Source organism: Epinephelus lanceolatus, chromosome 7 (genome assembly GCF_041903045.1).
Source record: "Epinephelus lanceolatus isolate andai-2023 chromosome 7, ASM4190304v1, whole genome shotgun sequence".
Taxonomy (NCBI): Eukaryota; Metazoa; Chordata; class Actinopteri; order Perciformes; family Serranidae; genus Epinephelus; species Epinephelus lanceolatus.
This window is the reverse complement of record NC_135740.1, coordinates 15391269-15416796: the sequence shown is the minus strand read 5'-3', so window position 1 is coordinate 15416796 and position 25528 is coordinate 15391269. Positions and strand designations below refer to the sequence as shown.

Sequence of the window (25528 nt, the reverse complement as noted above, 5' to 3'; positions counted from 1 at the left end):
TGTGTGCCTCGCTATGTGTTGCTTTTCTTCTAACCTTTAGCTCTGACCAATAGGAAGGTGAAATGCCAGTTTTTTTCTCCCTGACCCAGTTTCCTCTCTGCTTATTTCTCTGAACACGCAACATTTCAGCTGCTATTAGTAAAATGATGCACTGTCTGAGACACTAGTTCAGAGGCAAGTGTGCGTGTGCATGTGTATGTGTATGTGTGTGGTGGGTGTTTGTGTGTAGCTCTAAGGGCGTGTTTGCTCACCTGTTAGTTTTGTGTATTCAAGGGTGTTAATGTGTGTGTGCCCACTAGGGCTGTGCTAGTTTTAAAAAATAATCATCTAATTGATGGGGAGCGACGGCCACAGCAAACAAAGAAAAATAACAGTCCCAACTGCCGGAAATGCTGTTTTTCTTTTATGGCCGAGCCTGTGCTTTTGGATGTACGCAACTGCTATTCTTCTGAAGCAAAGCGAGCTACTGCAGGCCGCTTCTTCAGGCTGTTTTTTTCCCCAGTTTTTACACAGCACATGATTTGTGTAAAAACTGCTGAGGTTTTCTGCGGCTGCAGCTCGATGATATCGGTGAAAAGAGCCATTACAGCCAATTAGCTACTCTGTCATTAGGGAGGGTTGTGTGGGCTACTGGCAACTTCTCTACACAACAGAATACATTACAGCTGAAATAGCTGGTAAAGTTGAAATAGCTAATATCTAAAAATGTTCCATATTAGCAACAGCAGAGTTGTGGTAGGCTCGAATTTTACAGTCAGTGTGGTTATGAAATTAATATTGGATGCTCTGGCTGCTGTCGCTGCTTCTCATAACTTTAATACTATATGCAACAGCTTATAGTATTATACGCTGTAAGTCCCCCTCCCTTAGGTTACACTGTTTTATTGTGCCAATCGACCGCATTGAAAATTCTATGATCTGAAGTCCCCCGGTGCACACCTGTCAGATTATGTGGGTTTTCGGCTTAGAAGCGTGTGTGCACATTCTGAGCAGGCCTCCTTCATTTTGTGTGTGTGAGGGGAGGCAGAGGGGCAGGAGAGAGGTTCCGGATGCGATGTACTCTAAGATGAGTCTGTCTACATCTGTCATGTTGGAGTGTGCTCAGTCTGTTCGTGTTTGAGACAGATGACTTGCTCTGCTCCCCAAGGTCCTCCTGTTATTCTGCGTCCTTTATCTCCTACTGATCCGACAGACGGCCTGCACCGTGTGTGTACCTTTGCTTGTTTGTGCGTAGGCGTGGGTGTGTGTATGTGAAAATTCCGCATGTGCGCGCCCCACCTTATGTGTTTCCTTGTGCTCGCGTGCGCAGGACAATGTCATCCTCTGTCTTTGTGCGTACACGATGGAAGTTATGTGCGGTGTTACAGGAGCGCAGGGTTTTTTGCAGCATGCTGAGTTGGGAAATGGAGAGTGGAAAGTGCAGCGGTGTAAAAGCTCTGCCCCGCTGGATTCACTGGAGAGGTGACACACAGACACCCGCAGCTAAATGATGCAGAAGCTCTCTGTGTCTGCAGGCTGTGAGTCTTGTACAGACACACACCCTCAGATACATGCACACACAGACACTTTTGGAGCTGCTGACAGGTCCTCTGTAGAGGTTAAAAGCTGTCATAAGTAGTCTTGAAGCACTAGCCCAGTGGTGCTGGCCGTGGAAGTCCATAATGCCCGACCTTTGGCTCTGTAATCTGGGACTGATGTCCAGGGACCACACACACACACACACACACACACACACACACACACACACACACACAATAAAAAAAAATCATTGAGGAAAATTCGTGTATTCCCAAATATCTGTGCACATACATGCAGAAATACAAATTCACATCTGCCCCAGCATGCACACACACTGGAATACACAAAAATGTACACACACATACATACTCAGATGCACACAGTTGCACAGAGGCCAAAACACACACAACTAGACTCAGGAGAGAGTGTAAGAGAAATGGTGAATGTGAGTAAGAGAGAAGCAGGCTGGCAGATACATACACACACACACACACACACACACACACACACACACACATATGCTTCCTCTGCTTCACAGAGAGAGATCACCTCCCACTTCTTCTTCTTTCCAAACTGAGCTCTCCTCCTCCTCCTCCTCCTCCTCTCAACTCCTCACTTCATCACCTCCTTCCATATTCCCTCACCGACATATGCACGCACGCACAGACACCCCCATCAGCCGCCACACACTCGCACACACACCGGCACGCAAGCACACTTCAGACAGATCAAGTCTCACTCCTCCCCGGTTCGCACACTCTCTCGTCTTCAAAAAAAGGAATCTCCCGCTTCCTCTCCTGCCCCTCCTCACCCCACACTCCTCTTTCCATCCCCTCTCTAAACACCTCACCCCCACGCACACACCTCTCTCCACTTCACCTCACTCCCTCACCCCTCTGCAGCAGCACCGCTCCCACCCCACCCACCCCCCCACCCCACGCTATCCCATAGTGCTCTCTGCTGGAAGGATTTAGAGGTACCCTGTAATTTTGGTGCCGGAGGAGCTCTTAAGTCCTGCCTGATCTTCTGGCTACACAGGCAGCCAATATGTGTGTATGCATGTAATTGTGTGTGTGCATGCACACGACAGTGTGTGCTTCAGTGTGTGTTCCTGTCTTTGGGGCCAAGTGCTTACATGTCTGTATATTTTTTGCAACCATTTCAAGTGTGGTTGTATTTGTGTGTGCAGCCGTGCATGCTTTGCTTTTTGCTCGTGTGTGTATTTGTGTGTGTGTGTGTGCGCGCGTGTGTGTGTGAGTGAGCGAGCAGTCTAATCAGGACGCAGGAGAGGAGCTCCCCCTCTGGCTGTATGCTGAAGCAGTGAGCTGAGCAACAGTTGTGTGCACTGGGCCGCTAACCACCTTAAACCTTGACAGTAATGCTGCTACCTGCCTCCCATTCGTGCAGCAGAGCAGCTCCTGGGAACAGGCAGCACGCGGCGATATTAGAGCTGCTACATGGCAATGCTTTGCAAAACCTAAACCGGGGGAAAAAAAGCAGTGTTGTCGAACATGTAGATGAGAAAATCAGCTGTGTCCACGCACATTACTCAAAACCACATTTATTCTAACCTAAATTCAATATTGGATTTGTAAAATAGCATGAAAAATGTGCAGCACTAACGTCAAAGATATGACTATTTTATATTGTCTGCCAGGTTTTATTATTGAAAAGAAACATGAGAAGAAACCATTGGCTGAGCCGAGCGCGCCTAATTCATCTGAGATGATGTGAAAAGTCTGAATGAATTTTCTTTGCCGATGCCAAACCTGCGCAGGAGGCTACGTGGGAGAGACGGCGAGTGAGAGGTTGGAGGTTGATTACTGATTTCCATTTCTATTTCTAGGACAAAGAAATGGAGGGCTGATGGGTTTGGACATCTATTTAGATCCATTTCATTCTGCCATAATCAGGCTTTAGCCATGGCCTAATACTCAGGATTAGAAAAGGTTCAAAGTGCAAACATCTAGATCCCCCAGTATTATTCCAGTCTGCCAACCTCACTCTGTATGTGTTTGTGTGTGTGTGTGTGTGTGTGTGTGTGTGTGTGTGCGCGCGCGTGCACGTGTGTGCTTGTATGCATGCCAGATCTGCTGGGGAGGGTTATCTCTGGAATCAGGCCCATAAACCTAATCTAACCCTCTCTGTGCTCATTCAGGAGTGAAATATTTTGTGCAAATAGGCTCTCCTTTCCTTCTCCCCACTTCGGCTCTGGTGTGCTAATGTAAACAAAAACCGAGATAGGAATATCGCAGGTATGAGAAATAGCCATTTCTGTTGTGACACTCTGTTTGATACAGGCACTCATGCCTGACACGGCTGTGTTTAGCTCCCTGCTTTGCCACAAATGGATGAAACAGCTCTGTGTGCTGGTGTTTTTCCTTGATGCTAAGTGTGAGTGATCAGATCGTGGTCGCCTGTTTATGTATTTAGCTTTTTTTTTTTTGGAAAATGTAGACATTATTACTGGTGGTTACTGTGACTACCCGGTCCCTACTCGGCTCGTCTAAGTGGAAGTCTGAATGCGGTGGAGAATGGGGGGGCGGTGTGTGAAAGGTAGCCAATGAATGTCACCTCTCATCCACTTTCTCATTAAACAACCTGCTCTCTGTCTGTCACATGGGCTGTATCTATCCCCTCATTCGGTGCTTTGGGCAGATGTTGCGCACGAGAGCAAGCGCGTGCGCACATAGACACAGCAGCACATGCACACACACGTACACACACAGCCCATTGTGGTGTATGAAAGCAAGCCCCCCTGGGCTGGACAGGAATAATAAGCAGCAGATGATTCATGATGGAGATGGGAGAATGTATTCAGCAGGACCACCTGAGTGACCTCATTTAGCAGACCTGAGAATAAATATAGACCACCGCATCGCACTTTAGCCTTAGCTTGTGTCGTCTCGGCCAGTCAGCGCCGCGTCTCTCACACATCTCCCACTCCTCTCCTCGGGAGCACCTCAGGGAGCAGTCCTTCCGCTCTACCCCGAATGTCCTTGTGAAATCTGTGTGCATTTGTGTATATGCACAGCGTATGCATTCACATATGCATGTTAATGTGCTAGCAGTAGTGGTGTATGTGTAGTGTTGGAACAGGAGCCTTTGTTGCAGGCCAGCTCTTTCCCCTGTAAGGCTTTCTCTTGGCTGATACATTTGTACTGTAGATATTTCCCAACATCAACATTTGGCACCTGGTTTCTCTTATGACTTCAGCAGCTGTAGATCTTTTGTTCTCCCACTAGTCACTCTGCGGCCAATGATCCACACCCACAAAGAGGGCCTTAAATCATACAAAAAAACAGCTTTGGAGCCTGACCGCTTTATTAAAAAAAGCAACATTCCTTCATGCAATGACCAGTTCTTTCGGTATTCTGGACTCCCAGCGCTGAACCGGTTTGTTCCACTAAATCATTAGCAGCAGAATGGGAGTCTCTTTGTTCTGCGCCCTGTCGTTGCTTTATCCCCTTGTGTTTTTATCTCCACCGAGACACACAGGAAGACCCAATTCCCCAGTTTCCTCTTTCCAAAACACGACATGACCGTCGGCCTTTTAATATCTGGAAATCCAGATTTGGATTAGCGTCAGCGTACGGGGATGAAACGAGAGAGAGAGAGACAAAGTGAGACAGGAGAAATTGAGTGAGAGAAAGAGGAGATAGAGTGAGTGAGAAGCTTTCAGATTAAAAAAAAAATCTGTCAGTGTGTCCTTGTTGTGGAGAGGGGTTAAGGAGTTTGAGAAACGTGGCAGGCAGTTTTTTTGAGTACACTGGCATGATAGATGTAGATACAGTTCTTTCACATAAGGGTCAGAATGACAAACACAGGAGTGTGTGGTACTTAAACGTCTCCACTTTTTTTTTTTTTTTTTTAAAGATTCACCGCTCATTTTTTAATGGACTCAACAGTTGTTTCTGGAGTGGATTTCCATCTTGAATAGTACTCAAAAGATGGATTCACATGAGGAAATGTGGTTAAAACAGGACACGGTTAATCGGATTATGAATTTCCATCGGTACAGTAAAAGCCTTGAATTATGTGACGTTTTAAATGGCCTGAATACAAACAACATATAAAGTGATCATCTCTTTATAAGTCCGGCTGTCTTTTCAGTTGTTTGCCTAAACAGAAGCCCCGAAGGGCTGACTTATCATCACGCCACATCAGTAACGCAGGAGCCTGTTCAGCCAGCCTGAAGGAATAGTTAATTTAGATGACAGAAGTAAGTTAACACTGAGAAGATTTGCTCTCCCTGAGTGGATATAAAATTCATAGCATGACGCTCACTCTTAGTCAGATTATTCAAGCGCCTTTGAGCCCGATCTTCAAAGAGCTCATTTTTGTATAACCTTGCCCTGGAAATTTAAAAATTGAAAGAAGAGGAGAAATTGGGTGGAAAATGGCAGGATGAGGTTAGCAAATCGCGGCAGCGTCTGGGCCACGAGACGGTGCGCCTTTAAGACTGGAAACAGTCCTGTTCACCTCACTGTCTTTGAATGTTCCCTTTAGAAGAGACATGCTCCCTGCATAGACTTTACATAAATCATAAGACTCACTTAGCCTTGAGTGTTCATTCACATTAATGTCCCACGTAAATTTAAAATCTTTTTGTTCCTGCGCTGCACTCGACTCAGCTTAACCCCCCTCGTATATATTTCACCGTCCGGTTCGCTCAGTCGTGTATGTTGAGTCTGCAGCTGGGGGAATTTGCCAGAGAGCTCCTGTCACAATGTTATCACAATCATTCTCGCAAATTATCACGTACTCCGGCCAAACTAACAAAATGTTGTGGTTCTCTTTGTAATTTAGGGCCAGAGTATGATCTGATAATGTAACATAATATTAGTGCAATTCATTATTTAGTTTTCTTCAATTTCGGCGGAGCACAAAGCTGAAATCCCAGAGGGCAACAAAATGTCAACATTAATAATACTTAGGAATGACAAGGCATGAATCAAACAGATGAGCTTTTCCATAGCGCCAGAGCCAGACTCCAGCACTGCTTGATACAACATCAGTTTATAGCAGGGAAATGCATGCATAAACATTGATGCATCATGCCAGGGAGGGTAAGTATTTCGATGTTTGCATTGTTTGGACCAACTCCCGTCTGTAGCTGAGTCTGCCGCTCTTTGTGTCATCATTAGATAAGCACCCTCTCCAAGACTATCTCATCATAATGAGGGTGCCATCTGAAGCAATCACCCAGGGAGATGGTCATTGAGTTAAGAGGGAGGGAAGAGGAGGGGTAGAGTCAGATAGCGCAGATAAAAAACTAAATGAAGTGAGCGAAAAAACAGAGAGGGAGAGGGAGAGAGGGAAAGAGAGACCAAGGCGGCTAATGCGGGGAAGAGAAACAAAAGCATTTCAGAGGAAGGGAGTAAGTTGAAACAGCAGACTAAGCGGAGATGGAGATCATTTGGGGAATTCCAAAATTAGAGCTGCCATCGCATGCGCCCACACAGGCACACGGCCACACACACACACACACACCTACACACACACACACACACACACACACACACACACACACACAACTGCCTTGTGCTGTAGCCGCTCAGTGTTAAGGTCAGAGTCACACTCTGTCTCCCTAGGTCATTATCATGCGCCCTAAAATAGACAGCCAATTGTGTCACAGTGTCTGAAGTGAATGTGACATTGAATAAACAACCCTCGACCCTGAGCTCCTCGCTCAAGTCCGAGCAGAACGCACACTTTAAAACAAATGGAGGGAGGCCGACACACACACACATGCCCTAATATATAAATGGACACACACACACATGCACGCACAAACATTAAGGGAGGCATTTAGCTCTCAGCACTACTAGCAAGTAATGACACATGTGGCTCAGGGGGAGTAAGCTGCTCGAGGACTTGGCAAGCAGCTGGAACTCTCGCTGGCATGTCTCACTGCTAAAGTATGCACAGACAGAAAACACACACGTATACACACACACACACACACACACACACACACACACACAGGTCTGACCATGTTCCTCCTCTCCACCTCAGCGCCCACCCTCCCTCAGTAGACTCTAATGTTGTTCCATTCATTTGACTTCACTTTATTGTGTTAATGAGAGATACCGTTGAGAGGAGCTGGCGGTTGATTGAGGGTGAGAACGGCTAATCACTGGAACAGCTAATCAGTGCTTGTCGTAAATATTGATTAGTTCTGTGCGTTATGGACGTGCTCATTAACCAGTGTGTCATCTTCTCTCCTCTTTCTCCTGCTTTTCTTCTCTTTACCCTTCATCACTTCCTCCCTCTCCTTGTCCTTCACCCCCCTCTCCTCATCTCCTTCTTTCCCCTCCTCCTCCTCCTCCTCCTCCAGCAACCTCCAACGGTACAGTCGAGGGCCTGGAGAACCGGGAGGGAGGCGTGTGCAAGAGCCGAGCCATGAAAGTCATCATGAAAGTCGGGCAAGGTAAATGTGCGCTCACCTCACATGTAGAACACAATGCAGTGCTGCTGCCTTAAAGCCATGTTTCACTTTGGTGTGACATTTTCATTTATCGCTATGTGTGCCCAGCGTGACTTTGTCTGCCACCGGCCTCCGACAGGACCCGCTCTCTAGAACTGTAAAGTTGCATTATGAGATGAATTGGCCACAAGTGGTGTTTCTTTGTGTAATATATATTTGATATGACTTCTTTAGCAGCATTACCCAGGACTTGGTGATACTTCAGTATGACTTTTAGTGGTGTTGTATCTTGATGATGTGATTATATTCATTTTTCATTTTACAAAATTCTGGTTTCCAGATTAATGATCCCGAGCAAAATGTTATTAAAAATAGATTTCTACGTTTGAAGAGTTTTGTTAGATGAAAGGCATAACAGTGGAACACAATTTATTTTATTTAACATCAGTTTTATTATTTTATATGCAATTTAGCATAATTATCATTTGATATACAGTGTGTTGAAATAGTAAAAATGGTAAAAATTCCAGTCATATCACCCAAGGCTACCATTAACAACCATTTAAAAAATATAGTAGTAGAAACTGTAGTAAATGCACACTGTTAGATTGTTATGTTTCATTTTATTGGTTATAACTCGATAAAATCAGAAAAAAATAGCTCTATCTTTTGCTTCTTTATCCAAAAGACCAAATAAATGGTAACACATAACTCTTTTGTATTAACAAGCAGCACAAAAACACTTACTGTAATAGTTGAACACACTGGAATGAAGTTGTAAGGAGGCATAAGGACGTTTAAAGTGCTTATTAATGCGTTCCATAAATAGTTTCTGAACAGCTAATGAATGATTGATAATACGGGACAACAAAGCTGCAATTATATTTAATTATATATGATTACACACATAAATACATCCCTACGTCTCGTTGGCCTCATTGCCAATGACTTTGCTCTGTTGTTAGAGTCAAGAAGAAGAATTTCTGACTTAAATGAATACGATGAATATTGTATATTGTATTTAAATATGAATTCTTTGAAGAAAACTATATATAAACAATGAATATAATAAACAAATGTCAAATATTTCACATTCATCTAAAACATAACAACATATATATATATATATATATATATATATATATATATATATACATGTAATTATTATTATTATTATTATTATTATTATTATTATTATTTAAAAAAATACATTTAGTTTCGGAGTTTTTAACACGGACATAAGAAATACTGATATAAAAAAAGAAGATGACGAAAACAGACAAAAAAATAATAATAGTAGTAATAATGATTATGATGATAGGAAATTACAAGATGAACGATAACGCACTGCCAGCTAGAGGAAAAACAGCACAATTATACGCCAGTTTATATTGTGTCAACAGGAAGGTTGAGTCAGAGAGATAACATCCATGGGGTAAAGACCGTGGGTGCTCAGGGAAGGTCCAGTGGTGACATAGTTTCCTGGCAGATCAAAGCACAGTGCAAGGAAAGAGTCCAGTGTGGTTAGTCAACTAGACTCCTCACCCTTTTGAGATGTTCGATAAACGGCCCCCAGACGTTAGAAAACTTGATGAGGGAGTTTGACAGAACTCTTGGCCACATCTTTCTTCAAGATGTAGACAAGAAACCATGTCATGTAGCCTGTAAGAGCATATTTTATACAGATGAAACTGCAAATTGTCGATCATTTAATAGCTGTCTAAACACCTCATAGAGATGCTTCACAGGAAGTGTTATAGTTGTTCACAAATACATTAATACACGCTTAAAAATGCCCTTGCTATAAGTTCAGCATACAACATCCCTCTGTCCCCTCACAGCAGATAAGGAAAATCCCCCCCAAAAAAACCCTTTAACGGGGACTACAGCTCTGTTTGTGCCTTTTGGCTTGTCTTCCACAGCTACAGTGACCAAGGCTCGTCTACCAGCTGATGGAAAAACATGGTTAAACATGATAAAAGCTGATGGCAGCAACATAAGCCTATGGTATCTTTATATTAGCCGGGAAATTCATGTGTTTTAATGTGAGGGCTAATATAAAAAGTAAACTTTAAAATGTGAATTATTATACTTCTTTTACCAGTGTATTCTTCCACTTTACAACTCGTTTAGATTCTGATGAGCCACTTCAGTCGAGGTTTTCCCAAGACTGCCAATTTGTTTCTGATCTAAAAAGGGTTGTTGTCATCAAACTCTTTTTCAGGTATTTTTATGTCCTCTCAGGTCTAGTCCAAATTTTGACCCAAGACCCAGAGAAATTCTTTTAACGGTTGTTAATAAATGCTAAATTGTAAGTTTAAAATTCTTGTCAGAAAAACGTTGTCTAAAATATAGCTCTCAGATAAGAGTTCAGGGTAGCCACCAAAAAGGATAATATTCCCGTTTCAAGTATCGCTTTGTTATTTAGTTTATCTTTAATTTTGGGTCAACTGTCAAAGATATTGCTTTATACTGAGGTAACTATTGCTTTAATAGGTCAGGTTGTGTTAGGCCATCACAGACAATGTTGTAAATCAATGGGGAGGACTGCTTTCTGGACTGTAGTATTGGATTTACAGGATTTTTACTTCAATGTGATGAAGTACCCTGATTAGTTAGGTATTTATTTAGACATAAGTCTGCCACAAAAGAACATCTGGTTACTCTATAATCAGTTTTTCAGCTGAACTTCCAGAAAACGGCATGATATATATCGATATCACGCTTTACAATTACACGTACTGTGATGCATGATTTTATCCACCTTGCCCGCCCCTATTAACTGCAGTTTTGAATAAATATTTTCATACGCATAAACAGTTTGTGCAAACACCGAGATCACTGAGAAATAACAATGCAATAAGAAATGACTGTAAAGACGGACTCCACTTCAAATTGTAAAAAGCCCCCCTGATATTCCTCAGCTGTTCTTCGACCGGATTCGTCTAAAGTAATCACAGAATGAAAATGTGTTTGAAATTGGTACATGAGTGCATGGTCGGGGTAAGTCATCTAAAAATGCTGGAAGTAAACAAGCGAGCTTTGTTTGGATATCCTTGGACACAACATTTGGTTTGCATCATACATTTCACTTTTAGACGCAGTTTTACTCAATATGTGGACGTCTATATCCTGAATTTGACAGGGTACAGTACACAGATGTGTTACTCTGTAAACATTCCCCCCATCCTCAGTGTGGTTGTTTTGACCGAAACAGACACTAACCACCATCTGAGAGGAACATCTGCCCGCCATGATGATCTGATTCCAGCTTAAAAGCTGGTTCTCAACATGTCAAAAATAAACTGAGACTTGCTGAGAAATCTGCAGAGTGTGTGTGTGTGTGTGTGTGTGTGTGTGTGTGTGTCTGCAAATGTGTGTGCAGATATTTGAATGCTGGCTAGCAGGATGACAGCAGTGTATCCTGGCAGTCGGTGGGAGAATAGAAGCTAACAAGCTGCTGATGCTAGCAAGGTCTGAGTCGGAACAAATTCAGCAGATACAGTGAAAAATACCCACAACCATCTCGGAAAACAGACAGCCATTGCATTATCTTTCCATGTAGGTCAATTTGAGCATCCGACAGCCCGGGATTGCAACACCACCGCCAAATGACAACACGGCTGCATGAATGCAGGAGGCCACACAGGCTCGTACACCAAACTATTAACTGTGAGAAAAACAAACCCCTGAACTCATGTTAATGAAAGTTGAAAGGAAATGTCTTATTCGAGGAAAGTTCTAGGAACTCAGCTCAATCCTGTTTCTGTGGCTGCCGGCTGTTCCTCAACTTCACCAGAGCCGTGCGCTCATTTCCCAAAACGGTCCGAAGCGAGCTGTCACTCACAATCGATGTGCCCTAAAAACCTTGTTAGAAGAGATGCTGTTGGCCCAGCTGCTACTACTTTTAAATCTATTTCTGTGAACGGAATTTTTGATGCATAATGTACCCGTCCAACCCAGTAACTATTAGAGGAACGGCCGTGAGAAATTAGAGCGTCGACAGAAACTTTGATTTAGCTGCTGTGTACAATTTCTAGGTGACAATTTTCCCTGAAAGCAGAGAGCAGTTACCATAAGGGCTGCAACTAACGACAGCTTTCAGTATTGATTGATCTGCTTATTATCTTATTGACTAATCAATGAGCTGTGTTGTCTGTAACATGTTAGAAAATACTGAAGAATGCCCAGTGTAGTTTCCCAGAGCCAAAGAAGCTTGTTTTATTTTAAAGTGGTGAAATGTTTGTTTAGTCAAGTACTTATTTTATAGTATTTTCTACATATTTATAAGTCAGCTATAGTAGTTACTTTAAAATTTTAGATCCGACTTACAAAACATATGGTGATCTTATCAATAGTGATGTACCAGTGGTTTTCAAACTTTTTGTGCCCAAGGAACACCAAAGGGCAATCCAAAACCTCAAGGTGCTTTTATTTTTGATACTTAAGTACATTTTGCTAATAATTAGGGCTGACCCTACTGCTTCGAAGCTTCACAGCTTTGATCGTTGCCATGGTAATGACGTCCAAGTCAATATTCGAATGGCTCAGGTTTTTTAAGTATCACCCTATAAATCCTAAACAGCTTATAAATTAAAAAAAAGTAATCCAGCATTATCCATTATGCATCAATAGTGATTATAAGTTAATCTCAGACAAGGACGTTTAAACTTAGCGAAAGTTTTGTGTCTGACTCGCTCTCATCTAACGACAGTCACCGACAGTCCAGCACTACTGAAAATGGGACAGTTCGACCACACGTGATTCGCTAGCAAGATGTTGAAAAATAGCCAAGGTTACTGCGACCTGCATGCTAAGAAAGTGGCTAATTGTCACATTATTTTAGGTGCGTCGACTGAAAACTCATCTTTCAAAAATATCACACTTATGTGCTCGACTTCCATTACTCCCCCCTCAAAGCTTCATGTAATTGCAGATGTTTCGCACTGAAGCTTCGATGCAAAAAAACTGATATTTGGGACAGCCTTATTACTATACATAGATACTGTTATCTTAGTGTGGTGTACTTTTGTTCCCATAACATATTACTTCCTCCATTACTGCTATATGACCATTGATGCAAACAGTCTGGAAGATATTGAATTTGCCATCATAAATAAAAAATAAAAAGCACATTCCAGCTGTAGTTAAGCAATGTAACTGACTGCCTTTGAAAATTGATATGTTTGACAGACTCTATAAGTGCTGAAAGACATTGTTGATTAATCAGCTAAAGGACTGACAGAAAATTCAACTACAATAATTTTTAATTTGCTTGTATGTTTCATGAAGCCAAAAATCCCAAACATCTGCTAGCTGCAGCTTCTGAAATGTGAAAATTTGCTGCGTTTCTTATTTTATTTTATCGCAAATGAAACATATTTATCTTGTGAACTGTTGTTCGGACAAACCAACTAACTTAAAGATAAAGAAACAGTCATTGTGTGCAGCCCCGGACTCTACCTTCTGCAGCCACACTCGATGTTGTTTCAATTAACACAAAAAAATCCTGGGCTCAGCTTGGCTCTGACCCCAGATGCTATTGTGTTTAAAGCACGTTTCCTCTGCCTCTGCCTCTGCAGCTGAATGCCAACCCTTCCTGTGGCAAAGTCCCCAAGATCTCTCCATATGTCCACCCATACTTTGCTCTTTGCTCTATGGATTATGTTTTCGTGACTCACCCCGATGTGTAATATGCGCACATTCTTTGTAAGATCTTGTGATGACACTCCCATGCTTAATCACATTGAATCATCGGTTTTGTGGGAAATTATGCGCCCTGACACGTCAATATCTAATTGCACTTTAAATGCCTCGTGTTCCGTCTTTTGTCTTTATATAAAATGTGATGTGAAAAGGAAGGAAAATTGATTGCAGGGGAAATAAGGGGGAGCCCATATTTTATACATCCATCGCTGTTCAGCGCTCGCTTTCCCCTCCACCACATCATGTCACCGTGCTCATTAGAAATATGTTGACTCACCGCCTCGCACGCATCTCTCCCCCTCTCGCTTTCTCTCCCTCTGTCTCTCCCCAACATATCAGTCTCTCTCTCCTGTCGCTCGATCATTGTCTCCCTCACTCAGTCACTCCTCCTCCTCCTCCCCCCCGCCTTCTCCCTCCTTCTGGCGGGTTGGCAGTTCTGAGGTAGATGCTGTCTGCATAGCTAAGGGAAATGTCAGCAGTACACACAGAAAAAAAATGGGTCAGAACATTAGAACGCTCCCTGCACATGCTCAGTGGTTGTCACACAGTGTTGGGGCTATATGAGTGAATCAGATCACTGTGTCCTCTCATATCCCCTGCCATACGTGAATGTTCCCACTTCTCACTCCTGTCTTTTCTCATCAATTATTGACGGAGCACAACAGCTCACGGCTAGGTTCACCACTGCTGCAATCAGTATGGAGCAATGCAGTGGTGTGGACATGGAAAGGATAGAGGTGGAGAGGAGATCAATTTCTTAATAGTGAGGTTATGTTCGCCAGAAAGAAAAGAAAAAAGATATTGCCCATGAATTTATGTCCCCCTTTGTCTCCGCTTTCCACATTTCCTCTCTACATTTTTCTCTCTCTATTCTATGGTTTATATCTTCCAGACATCCCACACCCGAATCATTTCCCTACCAGAGTCTCGACTAGACTGAGGTGGGAATAGAAAATAGACTGCTAGACTGTCAGTCCCTTTTCACTCACACACACGGCCACACACATGCCACACAAACTTGCCACGAGGGACTCAAATGTAAATTGCCTCCCCACACACCCACCTCTCTATTTCTCACACACACCCCTCCAGCAGGCCTTCAGGCAGATGCAGATAAGGCCTGATAGAGGAGAGGCATCTGATAGTGTTCTCTGGAATAATCCATCTGACCGTCTTCAGTAATAGTTTAGAACAGTCCTCCGTCTGCCGGCCCTGCCCTCGTAAAAAGCCGCGCCGCGGACCCACCGGTGTTTACCGCACAAAGACTTCAAAGTGCGTGTGCTGAAATCACAATAGACAGACAGATAAACTGTCTGTTTCCTTTGCGTTCCCCTCAGAGCTTATACAACCCCCTCCTCTCCTCTTCTCCATGCCTCCCCTCCTTCTCTTCCCGTCCTCCTATTCTCCCCTCTTCAGAAGTGTGCCTCTTTCAGAGTTAAAGCCAGAGCAATAAATAAGACATATTATGGCCTTTTAACGTGATGAATAATGTAAAACAATAAAAAGTTAATATATAACTACTTTACCCTCATTCTGCCATGCCTAAGTGTATTGTAAGTATATTCTAGGTGTGGGCTTATGTGTGTGCACTCATGTATGTGTGTGTGTTTGTGTGTGTCCTACGCTCTCATGAATGTGTCAGTGTTGGAAATGCCTGTCTGAGTGTTTGCTGAAGGAGCTGCTGATGTAGATGTGAGCTCATTTTTTACGACAGGACAGGGATACTGGCGTGTTTCGCAGACGTTCGCTAACTTGTCCTTCCTCTTTTTGTGCTTTCATCTTCACTTCTGAGACGCTTTCAACACATGCAAAGATAACCTTCTCTGTGTATAAAAGATATATCAAAAGATAATAAGAAATAATCCTTGCCGATGCAGAGGAACAAGTCATTGTAATTCAGCGCATGCAGCTTGCCAAGGCTGAGTTTTTGTGTGTTTTTTGTTTCCCACAGTCCCAAACGCAGCAAACCCCGTGGCGCCGGAGGCTCCAGAAGACAACGCCATACCGGAGTCCAGTCCCAGTCCGCCTGACCAGGGTCACATTGGACCTGAGATGCCAGGAAACCCTGGTGAGCAGATTGACAAGCCAACATTTTACCCATAAAACTGCAGCTTCAGACTCTTTACAGAATGCTTTCGAGATTCTGGAGTGCAAACATTTTAGTAAAATAAAGGTTTTTGAAGAGTAAAAAAAAAACGAATGTTCACAGCCTCGAGGGTTCCTCTAATAATTAATCACATTTAGCCTGAACAGAGAAAATAAAAATCATAGTTGAGCCTCCCAACGTAAGCACTCTCATATGGCTTTTCCATGCCGCAGGCATTCCTTTGATATCTCGGGGTCAACATGCAAAAAAAGATGTAAAACCAATGTTAAGCAAAACGAAATAATACTCGCCAAAACGCATCCAGCAATAAAACAATAAGAAACCACACCCAAAACAAACACAGCTCACCCTGAGTCACTTTCTTATTCATACTACACACAAAGCGTGTGCTGCACCCAAGGAGACTCAAAGACATACCATCTTTATGTCTTTTTAAAACTCATTTGAATTGCAGATAAATGAAGATTAAAAGCAGGGATAATTGAAGGAGTCACTCGAGCCTCCTCGGAGGCTCTGGGCCCTCCTTGTTTCCTGTTTTCACCAGCACCTTTCTTAACTGCTTCCCACAGAAGGGAGCACTTCTTCGACTTTTTGACTTACTCCACAACTTTGTATGCCACAAACTTCCTCAGAGTACAGACTGTTCTGCCTGTCCCAATGTGATAAGCTGCCCTCATTTAATAATTGCTTATTTGACATTAGTTGCTCTATAAAAAGATTTCCTAATGTCACTTTTCCCTATACCCGGGCTTTTACCTGTCGACCATTGTTAGATCAGTGATTATGTCAAGTGGAGAAGAGGAGGGTGGAATGAAGGACGTGTCACTGAGGTTTGAGGGGCTGATATTTCAGGAATGAAATGTCTGACAGGCTCTCTTCAACCCTCTCTCCAGTGCCTAGAATGTATGAAATTCCCCGCGCCTCTGATTTCACCGATAAGGCTGGAATCGGTAGCTTTCAGTGATGTCATTTAGTCGTGATAAGGCGTGAGGCGCAGTTATCCCCTCCTCAATAAATGGTTAAGTGCGGAGTGGTCAGTCGAGTGCAGAGACACAGTCATTAGTGAGGATGGCAGTCTCCGGAGGAATGGGAATTTTTTGTGCCTGTGGGGGGGTCGTGGGCAGTAAAGAGGTGGCGGTGGTGGTGGTGGTGGGAGGAGGTGAGTGCTGCTCTTTGGCAGCAGCTGCGTGCATACATGGAAAACAGATTTGGTTCCTCTCAGATTTCAGTCACTAGAGGAGCCAGTCATTCTCTCTCTCATCCAGTAACAGCCCCCCCCCCCCCCACATCCTCCCGCCCAATCCTGAACCCCTTTAGACAAAAGGATAAAATAAAATCAGATGTTCAGATATGCCCCGCTCATATTTTTCTTTCATATCTCACTTGGCCTTTGCCATACAAATGTGGCCTCGACATGTCATACAAGTTGCCAAGGCTCGATCTTATCGGAGCAGGAATCTCTGTCATGTTGAGTGATGTCTACAGATTTCATTAGGAGTCTATTTTGAATGAGCTAATTCAATTAGATTACATCAATGGGGCTGTTAGTCATGTCAGCGCAAACAACAAACAGGGATGTGATCACAGTTAATTTAGGCACAGAACAGAAAGATGTGCACATGACAGGGCTGGCTTACTGTAAATTATATTACTGCTCTGATTGTTCAGAAGTCTCTAAGGGACTGTATAAAAATAATTTGGGTGGAGAGGGTTGCTGGCTCCAAAACCCTGCTCCTCTGTTAGGAAAAAAATCTCAAAATGATGTATTTATTGCAAACCTAGGAATACTTGACCCGCCGGATGACATTTGTTTATCAATTACTCACCCTGTGTTATGTTGAATTTGTGAAGAAAACAATTTCTCCCATGTAGGGGTGTGTCATATCATCTTGTTCACGATAATAACGGTATAATTTTTAATATAATATGAAAAATTCATATTGTGATTCTTGCAATATTTCAATTTGTTGACATATTGACGTCATACTGTTAGCCACTGCAAAAACAACCACTACTGAAAGCAAAATTATTACAGACTCCACAATGGTTCCAAAAAGAGGAGCAGCTTCAGTAGTGTGGAATAAACTGTGGCGTCGTTAGGCCTGGGCGTCCTGAATGTTTTATGAGCAGCCCCGGACTTCTCTTAAAGTGAATTACTGCTCTGAGGGAACTCATTCAGCGGCTCCTCTGGCAGCAGCACAGCGTCTCTCCCGATCCCCTCGCTGTGCACACACGGGAGTCAGTCTGTGTCGTCAAGTAATTTTGTCATAAACCTCTGGTAATGTAAACCTACGTGACACTCGCGGCTCAACAAAAAAACTACATAAATGTGAATGTGCGATAATTAAGATAGCATAACAGCCTGTCGCAGGGTACAGTGTGATGATTAAGAAATGGCAGAGCATAAAGGTCCAGGTGAAAACAAGTCCAACTCAATCATTTAGGATTTTGCTAAAAGAGAAGGAAATCACCTGTTGATTTATATGTATAGCTCCCAGGGTGCATTTTTGTGTTTGTGAACTGTTTAAATGTGTAATTTGTGGTAGATTTTATTTTGTTGAACTGTTAATAGTGGATACAGAATCTGAATCTCACTCTGTTGTTTTTAACAAACTAAAGAAATTAGAGATAATTTTTGTTTAGTTTTTACTGAATATGTGAATGCAAACTATTAGGTTAACATTTAAAACTATAATTTATTTTGTTGCAACTCTGTTTTCTTAAATTGATAATATATATATATATATATATAGTTTCTACTGATTTGTCATATAATACCCTGAAATATTGTTATATTATTTTAGGGCCATATCACCCACCCCTAGTTGGTGAACCCAGGGAATGAAGAATCCAAAAACTGAAAAAAAAAAAAAAAAAATGTGATTACTTGACGTCATAGGATTGAACTTTTAGTGAATTCAACCCTTTAAAACATCACACAATAACACAAATACACTAACTTATCCTGTGTTAAGGGAGGTAAAATTATTGATTTTGTCAATGGATTTTGGCTTTGAAAAGAGAGAGAATAGATAAGTCACTTTGAGCTCAGTTTCCTGTCGAAAAGGGCTGCCTATTTGGGAAACACCAAGCATACGACTGGATAAATGAGACTTGGATTATACTGCGTGAGATGAGTGTGAGTTTGTAAACAGATGTTTTGACATAGTTTCGCTGTCGTTAAACACAGACCTCTTTAACTCCAATTCATCACAAATTTTCTCAGTTTTTGGATTCTTCATTCATCGTGGAGGCATGCGAGAAAAACAATCATCACGAATTCAGTGTATCATGCAGTAACTGATATACAAATGGTCATTTTGGCGGTGAAGTATTCCTTTCATAGAATGTTGAGAACAAAGCTACTCTCTATTTTTTAAAAGTGAGCTGCTAAATAAACTGTTATTGTAGCCAGCAAATGTGTGAACCAAGAACAGTTCTGTGCTGAGGGCCTTGTGCACTGCAATATTTTCACCCAACCCTTCTGCATATGGCAAAATGCACCTTTATGGCTCACATCAAAGCCGTCTTTTTGATGTGCCTATTTGATCTCTTTTTTCTATACAAGTCACACACATATAAAATAGAAATATGGGGTAAGAAAAAGTTAAGTGTTCTTCAAAAAAAAAAGGTTGACTGCCCTTCCTCCAGCAAAAAAAAGATGACAACCCCCCACTCCACCCTCCCTGATAATTTATGTACAGTCCCTAAGCCCTCTCTTTTTATTTCTCCATAGACACCATGAATCAGGACCAGTCTGGTTCTCCGGCAAACTCGGACGGCATCCTCAGCTCCAAAGTGGCCGTGTTCTCCGCCATCGGGGCGGGCTGCATCATCTTCCTCCTGCTCATCCTCCTCCTCATCATCCTGCTTATCAAGATGCGCAAGCGCGCCAGGAAAAACGCCCACTCTCAGCCCCGCCCCTCAGCGCTTTCTCTCAGCACCTTGTCCAATCCCAAGCTGCCCGGGGGCACGGCTGGCACGGAGCCCAGTGACATCATCATTCCGCTGCGGACAGAGAACAACTACTGCCCTCACTATGAGAAGGTGAGCGGCGACTATGGCCACCCCGTCTACATTGTCCAGGAGATGCCCCCGCAAAGCCCCGCTAACATCTACTACAAAGTCTGACATGCTCCGCACAGCCAGCGACACCGCCAGGAGAAGAGGAAGAGAGGAGTGCTTGATTTATGTTCTTAGGAAGAACACTTTCCTTTGCATTTTGGGGACTTGATGCTTCTTCAAGCCCATGTTATTTCTACCACCTGCTGCACAAATCTGGAGAGAGAACGCACTGACCAGTGACCAGCGGGGTTGTGAGCTGACTGATGAGTGAGGTTTATTCTGTTTGTTTGGGTTGTCTGACAATCCCCACCCGCCCCTCCTCCTCCTCCCCTCACCTCCCCACCTTCTACAACTCCCCACTGTGCTCCGACAGGGGGGGTGCGGGGCTGGAGCGAACCAACAGATGGAACTCTAGCATCCTGGTTTGCTGTCCCCTTTAATGGGCAGGATATAACTTATCTCAGTTCCCTGAAGTACAGTCTGTGCTACACCCAATTAAACACACCATCCCAGCACACTAGCCAGGAACAGGCAGACACAGGCCCCGGACGCCACTCAGCCTGCAATGTGTGTGCGAGCATAAAACGTGTGTGTGTGTGTGTGTGTGTGTCTGTGTGCGCGTGTGTTAGTCAGGGCTCCGTGCTGGGCCAAGAAACTCTCCAGATAGCTCAGGTATCAGACACAGTGTGTGGAATAATGTGTTCCTCTCCCTTCGCACCTCTGATGTTTGCCTTACTTACTATTTTTGATGGAGGATTTCCTCGAACCCTGATTCAGTTCACAAAGCAGTTGTATTTTGTTAGACTTTTCCTACAAGTGCACAATGTATAGAGTTGAATAGATCATCATTATTACTCCATAATGTAACACCACCCATGTCATCCATCGCGTTCATTCTTTTCCAGAGAAAGTACCTTGACCTGGACTGTTGACGTCGATGTGTGTGTTTGTGTGTGTTCCCAGGAATACTCCCCTCTCTACTGGTCTGATATGAGCTTTACCATTACTCTGGTATTTATGACCTACTTGTGTGTATTTGAAGGGTGCGTCCTCTGTGAGTGTGTGTGTGTGTGTGTGTGTGTGTGTGTTCGGGCATGTCCGGACCAGTCTTGTATCTGGGCAGACTTAACTGGCTTAGGGCTAGAACACCAAGATACTGTATCGCAGAGTTCAAAAACAAGACAGACTGAGTGACGCGCCGACAGACAGACAAGCCCAAGATCTTACAAAACCTTTCTAGTGCTCCAGTTGGCACAGATTGAAGGTTTTATTGTCTCTGATGAGCTTTCGGGGAGATGGTTTTTAAGACAGCAGGCAGGTTGATATTTGTTTGTTCTGGCTTCTGGTGCTACGGTGTAAGCATCAAACACTTAGTTTGGTGCCTGCTGCCTGGGCGAGGCGGGCGTAGGTTGTGTAGTCGGCACTGATTGGCTGGCCTACATAGGTAGGATGCCCTATATATAAGTTGGATGGCGAGCCACGGCTGAACATTGGGATACAGTATTGTTAGGTGCCAATTGGCTGCCATCTGTGGATGAGTCAGTGGAGTGCACAGTCAGTGGTGTCGCCAGCGTGTGACTAATCTATGTGCCATCTCCGTGCCCACACTCACCAGCCGGGGAGGAGAGAGAGCGAGAGCGGCGGATAAAGGAGAAAATGTTCCTGTGACTTGGCTTTAACCTGAGAGGAAGATGGCGGTGTGGATGGGGATGAGAGGGAGGGGGGATGATGGAGGGTAGTTTAGCATTCATTTTTCCATCCTCTCACCAGTTGTGCTGTGAATAAAAATGCTGTGCAGAATATTCCTCAGTCAAGGTGTTCAGCCAGCGAGGACACTGCAGCTCAGCTATCACACAGCCCAGGGCAGCGGCACCGCGACAGGATTTACTGCAGCTGGATGTGTGCACGTGTGCACAGCGAAGCTCGCTTTTTAGGTGGTGGGGTGGGCGTTCGAATCTGTGTGCACATGGAGGTGCTTCTGTGTGAGTGCTTATTTGTGCTTATATTTGCAGTTTTTTCCGTGTGTATGTGTGTGTGTGTACGAATGTGGTCTTGCAGCTGAACAGACTTGTTTTGGGACTGGAACTCCAAACAGTGTGGCTGCCAGAGTACGGAGCGCCGCAGTCCCGATTAATGATGTGTGAGAGGAGAGGGGAGCAGATAAGGACAGTTATTCCTCAGCACGCAGACACGAGCTGACGTTTGACGCACATGTGCACACACACGCACAGACACACTGAGACTGACGGGTCCAGGTTTATCTCCAGTCAAACGGTCAGGCTGCCTGGTGAATGTTTATCCACCGGCAGAGACACCTATCATCTGCTGTCACATACTATTGCCATCCACGGATATACACTGCTGAGTTAAAAGGCAGCCCAGCTTGAAGACTCGGGGAAGACTCCGGTGGCTTTTTGTGTGTCGTTAACCTCAGAGTTAACAACCTAAACAGCTGCTCGTGCTTTTGTGGTCCTGTGTTTTAACTCAGCATGCAGCCCTCAGTGGCCCTCTGTGAAACACATTTAAATCAAATATTTTTGTTTCGGATCGGTGCGCATCCATTCACCTACACCAGCCAAGGGAGTCATTACCAAATTACCACAAACCATATCTCATTTTTATTCATTCTAGTGACCACTTAATGTTATTCAAAGTTTTTTTGGGGTGGGAAAAAAAATTAAAAGGAGATAACAGAGAAATGTAAATATATGGATAGAGCCCAATTTAAGATGTAATTTCACCTGAACACTGCTCATAAGAAAAATTTAAGATTAGATTTTTGTAATGGAGGATGTTTGTAAATAGCTGTCTTTTTAAAGTGTGTTTTGTATGAATCCTTGCATTTTTTTTTTGTCTCTGTTTGCAATATGTTTTTATTTTCTTTTCTTTTAGAGTTCAACTGAATATTGCAACGGACACACAAGCTGTCTTTTTTTGCAGCGTCCAGTATTGTCAAAAAAGTCTTTGTTACCACATGTGTTAGAGAAAAAAAAAAAGAAAAACTGGGGTTCAGAGTTTTTACATCGCCATTCAACAGGATTCTAGTTGCTCAGAAACTGTTCAGGACTGAAGCTTTGTCATCGAGCAGCTTTGAAATGGATAGGTCATTGAAACTATGAATGATAAGGCCCCGTTCCCTGTTGGAGACAGCACTTAACTCTGCGTATGAAGACTGTGTAATTCCACTGCCTTTCAGTTACCCACACCTTCCACTCCATTATTAGATGTAACAAAAACATTTTGGTCCACAAAGATTAATCTTTTCTCAGTTTTAATAAGTCTATCGGGCTAGATGGAGAGAGGCGTAGAGTGAGAGGGGGAGAAGGAGAAAAAGGGGCCACGTTTGACAGTGTGACCGCTCTGCGCTCGCCATAAATCATCCGGTTTACACCACTCATTATCTCCCAGGCGGTCCTTTGTTTTAAAGTTGCTCTCTCCCTCCTTTCCTAATTTAGCACAAGGATGTTGGTCGCTCAGCTCATGGTATGAGCCTCACTGTAGGTTGATTTCTGCTATTGTTCAAAGCCACAGTATTATTTTTTCAATGTGCATGTGTAAGCAAAACCTGTTGAATTTGTTTCCCTTTGTTTGAATCATAACTGTCAAGTTTTGTTATTTTATTTCTTTCTTTCTTTTTTTTTTTGCCATTCACTTCTTTCGCCGCTTCTCAGCGTAACCTATTGGCACCAGCTACAATGGAAATAATGTTCCACCAGTTTGGAAACTACCGCATATTGATAAATAAAATTTTTCCCATGGAAATTGTTCTGGAGAGATGTTCTTTCTTTCTACATTTTTCCCTTAAAGCTGTATAAATGTGGGTAAAAGATTTCATTTGCCTCCTCACTGACCACCTTGGTTCATGGTGGGAGCATAAAAAACCAGCCGCCCACGCTCACTGCACTTCCCTCTCAGCCCCCCCCCCACCCCCACCCCCACCCCCAAACCCTCACCTCGGGGGTCAGTGCTGCACAGATGGGTTTGTTCTGATACATTAGTCAGATTGAAATCACAAGCAGGCTTCATAAATTCATATTCGGAGAGTATGGACACGCCTTTTTGCATAGTAACTAATACCCGTATCAACCCGCTCTGCCCTGGTGTCCTCCAAAATTACATTTCTTCATACATGATTAAATCTGATTGGCCGCACTCGGCATTTCCATTGCGTTTGTCTGAAATTACCGTCTGAGGAACAAACTCCAAGTCCTCGGTGAAAGCAGAGATGGCATGAAATGTTATTAAAGTGATTGGGCATTTTCTTCTGACAAACACATCAGTGTTTGTGGGCATGGCTTTCGTGTGGCTGATGATGTGAGCAGAGACAGAGTGAGCGAGTGAAGAGACTGATGGCAGGAGAGAGAAAAAGTCAGGGCAATGAGAGACATAATGCGCCTGTGGCTTCACTGCCCCCCCCCCCCCCCTCTCCACCCCTCACTCACACCCCCATCCTCGCTCGTTTCTCTCAGTGCCCCGGGGCAGGTACGTTCATCTGGTTTCCTGGCTTGGTCCCGAGACGCCCCCATAGATCCACGTTACTGTGGGTTTATTAAAACCTTCCCCCCACTGAGCTACTGTGTGTGACTGCATGTTTTACTGTGTGTGTGTGTGTGTGTGTGTGTGTGTGTGTGTGTGTGTGTGTCTGCTTGTGTGTGTCTGTGCATTTGCCAAAGGGCTCGTCTGTTGTTCTACAACAGAGTCAACATCACAAAAATAAGGGAATATTACTGTTGCAGCATGCACTGCAGCATTTTCACTCCTCACTTTTTCTGAAAAGGCATCTAGATCCTTATTAAATTAAATATTAGCTTGATACTCAATTGTCCAGTGGATTCAACGCTTGAGTATTGTGTAATGCTAGACATGTTATGTATAAATTAATCTTCATCATCTTCAGCAGCGTACAACTTTTATCAAGAGTTGTCTCTTTAGCTGTCAGTAGTTAAGCATATGCGAGCTCAGACTCCACTTCATTTGCATATTTAAACACCAGTACATTTTAACACTGCAACGAAAACACCCTTGTGAGTTTTCACTTGATGTGAGCATGTGTAATTCCCCACATTGTTTTGTATTGTTTTGATTGTGTAACATGGCGGCTCACATGTCTTTATAAATGAAACAGTCACCTGGGAAAGCAACAGCTGCCAGCAGTTTGAGGTGGCTTGGGAACAATTTAACTTACACTCATTTTAATCCATGACCATGAATACCGACTGCGAAAAAGAACTTCCTAGGAAGCTTTTTTTTTTCTTCTCCAGTTGGGTTTTTCTAACAGTTTTTAATGTGGAAAAGAAGTAAATCACTGGAGATTATCACAGAGTCACCTCTGAGGCATTGAGACCTACGAGTGAAGCAAACTTGCATTTTTATGTGTGAAATGAACTTTCTTCTCAGGCTGACAAAAATTGCATAATATAAATTCATAGCATGTGGCTGCCATAGTAATTACTATCAAACTGATGTAAACTAAATGAGCAAAGGGTCTTCTAAGGCGAGGAAGCATAGATTAATGCTTTTTTGAGCTGAGTAATTCATTTTAGATTGCACCGGTGGTTGTTTGCCTCAGATGATCACCAACCGGTTCTGCATTAGCATAGTTTACTTATCATTTTGTTTGCTACTACATCACTGCCTGCGAGGCAAGTCACTTTTACTTCTGATGAGGCCACGAGGCCTGTAGAGCTTGTAAAGAAGCCATG

General features: G+C 43.3%; 1 protein-coding gene across 1 annotated transcript in view; it reads left to right on the top strand.

Moving 5' to 3' along the window:
- The window catches only part of efnb1 (ephrin-B1), a 66209-nt gene extending 42621 nt beyond the window's left edge, over positions 1-23588 (top strand). Inside the window, exons 3-5 of the mRNA XM_033633237.2 lie at positions 7859-7951; positions 15606-15722; positions 19498-23588. Of these exons, the coding sequence (XP_033489128.1) occupies positions 7859-7951; positions 15606-15722; positions 19498-19892 (605 nt within the window). The 3' untranslated portion in view covers positions 19893-23588. The remainder of the gene's footprint in view (positions 1-7858; positions 7952-15605; positions 15723-19497) is intronic.
- Positions 23589-25528: the final 1940 nt, after the last annotated feature.